Raw genomic sequence first — 4,732 nt, forward strand, 5'->3', positions numbered from 1 at the left:
TCATAATTACATAATTAAACAGGGCTTTCATGTTGCGCGTGCTGAAGCTCCTCCGCGTGAGCGCGATCTCGCTTCTGAAAGCAAAAATGAATCCAGAATGCGGCAGCAGAATTCATTTTTAATGAGCCAACAAGAATGCACGTCACACCTCTGTTTATCAATTTGCACTGGCTACCAATAGCTGCTCACATAAAATTCAATGCATTGATGTTTGCCTACAAAACCACCACTGGCTCTGCACCCCTTTACCTAAATTCATTACTTCAGACTTATGTGCCCTCTAGAAGCTTGCCTTCTGCAAGTGAACGTCGCTTTATTGTGCCATCCCAAAGAAGCACAAAATAACGTTTACAGACTTTTAAATTAAATGTTCCCTCCTGGTGGAATGACCTGCCCAACTCAATCAGAGCAGCTGAGTCCTTAGCCATCTTCAAGAATTGGCTAAAGACACATCTCTTCCATCATTATTTGACCCTCTAACTCTAGCATTCTCTATTTTTTTAGACTTGCACTCTATTCATTTGCTGCTTGTTTTCTTATAAAAAAAAAACTAACACTTGCTTTCTAATCTTATTGTATTCTATCTGTTTTTTTCTTTCATTTATTATACAGTTAACATAAGCAAAAAGACCTCTAACACTAGCTTGCTCTATTCTTTTTCTATTCTATCTGTTTTCTTTTTATTTATTATATAATTAAAAAAAATACCCTTGCTACGTGTACTGCGTTAAGCTAACTGAGACTTATAGCACTTGTATATCATTGCTCTTTTGTTGATTTTAATTGCTTCCATTGTGCATTGGATAAAAGCGTCTGCTAAATGACTAAATGTAAATGTAAATGTCTATTCATTTTTCCATTTAAAAAGTGATTTATTTATATACATTTTTATGTTTGAATTAGTAAAAAAATAAAATGATTCTTCATTTTATTTTTAAGTGGTACTCTCGGTCCTCCATACTAATCAATCTCAGCATGCATTAATTTTGTGTCGCTAGTTTGCCTCACAAAATGAGTAAGTATGAAATGACAGTATATTGAGGTCTTGAAGCAAAACAATCGGCCTGCAGGAAATGGAACAAAGAAATTATGAAATGTTCCGGAACATATGAAAATGATCGAAAAGCATATGGATACATTATTACCTGTAATCCACAGCCTCAGGCAAACAGGGAAACCTGATTCTTTTCTGCAAACTGGTTCTTTTGGACAGTTCTTTTCTATGAGCTGGTTAAATTCACTAGTTTGTTTACTTAATCACATAATGACAAACTGTATATGCAATTATATTATTAAAGCACCCAATAATGATATGAAACATGAATGGTTTAAATGCCAAAAGCATTTATAATGTGAATAAACTAGTCTCCGTCAGCTCAGCTTCTTGCATATAAACAATGATTTGACAGTAAATTTTCTTTTTTGAATGAATGCTGAATGAATGATTCAGTGACTCATAAATGCAGTGACTTATGAATTCATGCAGCTTATGAATTAATGTGAAAACAAGGTTAAAACTTGCCACGCTATTCAGAAACTCTGTAGAGAGCCTCATTCTGCTGTGTCTATCTCTTTTGCAGGTATGCATAATAGGCAAAGGAAGGAAATACAGAGAGGCCGAAGAGGCCCTGGTAGAGAAGCGGCGAAGTGATTATATCAGGAGACGTGAGGCTTTATTCACAAACTCAGGGGTCAGTATGAATGTCAATCAAAGTGGCCATTATAGACCTAATGACAATGGACAGAATATTTCAGCTCCTGCGAATGACTGGGTGAATGGCTTCCAACCAAGAGAAAAGACAGAGACCATTAGGAACTGCACAGCCCTTCCGAGGGATTTTGTGAATGAAGTGGTTCTAAGGGTAGCAAAGGCCTTGCTGAGTCTGACTGAGAGTAACACGGAGAGCAGCAATTGTGGTGACGCTTGGAACACAGGAGGTAAGAATAATTCTATTGCATATTAATTGTAATTCATATACATTTTGTTTTATTGAACACAACATTGTAGGTTTTTTTTATTAGCTCTAAAAAGGGAAATATTTACAAATAATTTTAAGCGGTTACTTGCATTGGTTTCGATTGCTGAAGAAGAGTCCTGATGCGGTAGACACCGGAGGTCTTTTGATGAGTTCGTGAGGAGTCAGCTGGAAGTTTTTTACTTCTGGTTCTTCTGACGAAGGAAAAGTCCACAGCGACTAAAGTTACTTGAAGATAAAAACTGCTGGAAAATCTTGAGGGTCTTGGAAAGGTGTTGTCTCCAACGAAGAGGGTTTCTGAGCAAAGATTATTTCGGGCTAATCGCATTTGAGGGTTCCTATAATAGAGTAACGGTCTTTATGTGTGTGTGTGTGTGTGTTTGTTTGTGTGTGTGTGTGTGTATTAGTTTGCTTGGCCAGCCAGGCGGATGGCAGGTGGATCCTAATTTTCCTCAGCCTTCGGATCCTCAGCGTGGGAGTTAACCTTGGTCAGGTTCAGCGTTGTCTCCGCCTGGGTCCCTCTCTTCCAGTGGCTCCGTCCGAAGGTTCGAGGAAGGGCAGCTGTGCACCTGTTCATGGACCTTTGCACCCCGTTGACTCTGTTAAACAGGACAAAAGCAAGGCCGAGTGTTAGGGTGTACCCGATTGCTGTGGCAAGGCAAAGTGCCGTGTCGGCAGAAGTCCAGGATCGAGCGACGGGAAAGGTGTTCTGGACAGGCATCCGGGACAGTGCTTGGAGGGCTGTGTCGATTGGGGTGATGTCAATCGTCTGGGGCCCCCCTTTCTCAATGCTCAGTTCCAATTCAGGTTCCAGGGTGAGATTGTGGTCCCTGAAGAAGGCTGGCATTTCTACCTCAGATTGGTACTCTTCACTTGGAAGGGGGTACAGCGCCAGGTCACCGAGGTGGAGGATGGCACCTTTGGGCACTTGAATCCACATACTCTGGTTGGGCAGGCTGACACGGGTGGCAGTGTCGTGCTGGTCATGGGTCAGTGTGGCAGTACGGATGGGCGTGTTGACGAGCCACTGATTCGCCACAATCTCTGCTTGCGTTTCTGTGACTTGTGTGCGAGGCTTGGCCTCAGCGGGGCAGAGTGTTTCTCTTTGCATGGGTTTTAACCCGCAGATTCCCTTAGGCAGTGTGGCACCACAAGCCTTGGTGCAGTGAGGTCATCAGGGGCATAAAACATGATGTTGTTTATCACACGCAGCATGTGTGTTATGTGGTATAGCCGGTTGAGGCTTGGGGCAGCAGCAAGTTCATCTGGTGTGATAGGGTGGCTGGAGGGGTCAGAGAGGTGGTGAAGGATGGTTTTGATGGCGGAGTCAGAAGCTTGCCTGTCGGCAATGTCGTTTCCTGTCTGCCCTGTTTAAGGTCCATGGCAGTAATCAGTCCTTGCTCTGACTCTGGGTCAGAGAACTCCTTATTCAGAGTCTGCTGCATTTGCTGGTAATCCCCATCGACCGTTTCTGGCTGCCAGTCTAGAAAGCTCCTCACCTCACGGCTGGCGGTGATTCGGAGCAGATAGAGTCTGTCTCTTGTGGTAACATTGGCAACAGTTTGCAAGTGAAAGTCAATGTCTTTTAAGTAGGCGTGCACATCGTGGCCCCCTGCAGGGTTTGGAGTGAAAGTGGGAATGTTTCTAGCCAGCTTATCCAATTCTTTAGGTGACACGCCGTGCCTGGAAGACAGCCTTTGAAAAGGCTCCCAGCCTCTTTCTGCTGCTGGGGGTTCAGGGATGCTGGCAGGTGATGTCTTGAGCAGTGGGCTCTCACCCCCCTTTCGAACTGGAAACCCTTGACTAGCTGGTATCAATCTGCTGGTTAGGGGAAATTCTGTGGTGTGCATTTCCCTTTCAGAGTCACTTTGCAGTCTATATGCATATTTAAGCTCTCGGTGAACCGTATCAAGTTCATCTTTTAAATAGTCTCTTTGTTGGGCCAGGGCACTGACTTCAGCCCGGGATCTTTGCAGGTGGCCTTCGCCTTGGCCCTAGGATCTCTCTCTTTGAGTTCAGTCTCTGCTCTCATCAGGAGAGCCTCGGCTCGCTGAAGTTTTTCACTTAGTTCCTCTCTGGTGTCCTTCTCCCACTGCTCTCAGCATGTTGTGTCTACACGGAGATCAGTGAAGGCTTTCTGGAGTCTCTACTTCCTCCTGCAGCTCTGGGTCCTTTTCATCCGCCGTCCTGTGCTGGTGCTGAGTCTCCGACGTTAGCTGGTCCAGTTGACTTTGAGCAAGCACCAGGTTTCTCTGAGCCTCCTCAGCCTGGAGCTTCAGCGCTGCTGCTTCCTGTTCCATGCGGGAGATGCTTGTTTCTCCCAGCTTTTGCCTGGTTGTGGGTGAGGGGCCCAAGGATCTTGGTGAGATCTTTGTAGCTGTAGTCCTGTGTCGGATCTTGTGACATCAGGGCGCTCAGGTTGTCGTCGAGCTGTTCCCGGATGATCGAGACATGCTGGCTCACTGGTGAAGAGAGAGAGGGAGAGAGAGAGAGGGAGAGAGGGACAGCACGAAAAGGCCAATGCAAGTCCTTACAGCATTAGCAGGCTGCAATTATAGTAATTATACGTTCTATGCACGGTCTGTCTGAAGAGTACAAACAGTTTGCGGAGTGTAAACCAGACACCTGTTATCTCGGCCATGAATGGCACGGTGTGTCTAATTGTATGTCACCGGAAAGGATCTAACTCAGATTGTTGACAGCGTGATCGTCTAAAGACTTTGGCAGCTTGGGTCGTCAATCTATTACTCAGCTTT

General features: G+C 44.7%; 1 protein-coding gene across 1 annotated transcript in view; it reads left to right on the forward strand.

Moving 5' to 3' along the window:
• Positions 1 to 1,651, forward strand: part of trmt44 (tRNA methyltransferase 44 homolog) — a 103,808-nt gene extending 102,157 nt beyond the window's left edge. The window contains exon 10 of the mRNA XM_016251661.1: positions 1,581 to 1,651. Coding sequence (XP_016107147.1) covers positions 1,581 to 1,651 — 71 coding nt within the window. The remainder of the gene's footprint in view (positions 1 to 1,580) is intronic.
• Positions 1,652 to 4,732: the final 3,081 nt, after the last annotated feature.

Source organism: Sinocyclocheilus grahami, unplaced genomic scaffold (genome assembly GCF_001515645.1).
Source record: "Sinocyclocheilus grahami isolate Dianchi unplaced genomic scaffold, SAMN03320097.WGS_v1.1 scaffold1066.1, whole genome shotgun sequence".
NCBI classification, from domain to species: domain Eukaryota; kingdom Metazoa; phylum Chordata; class Actinopteri; order Cypriniformes; family Cyprinidae; genus Sinocyclocheilus; species Sinocyclocheilus grahami.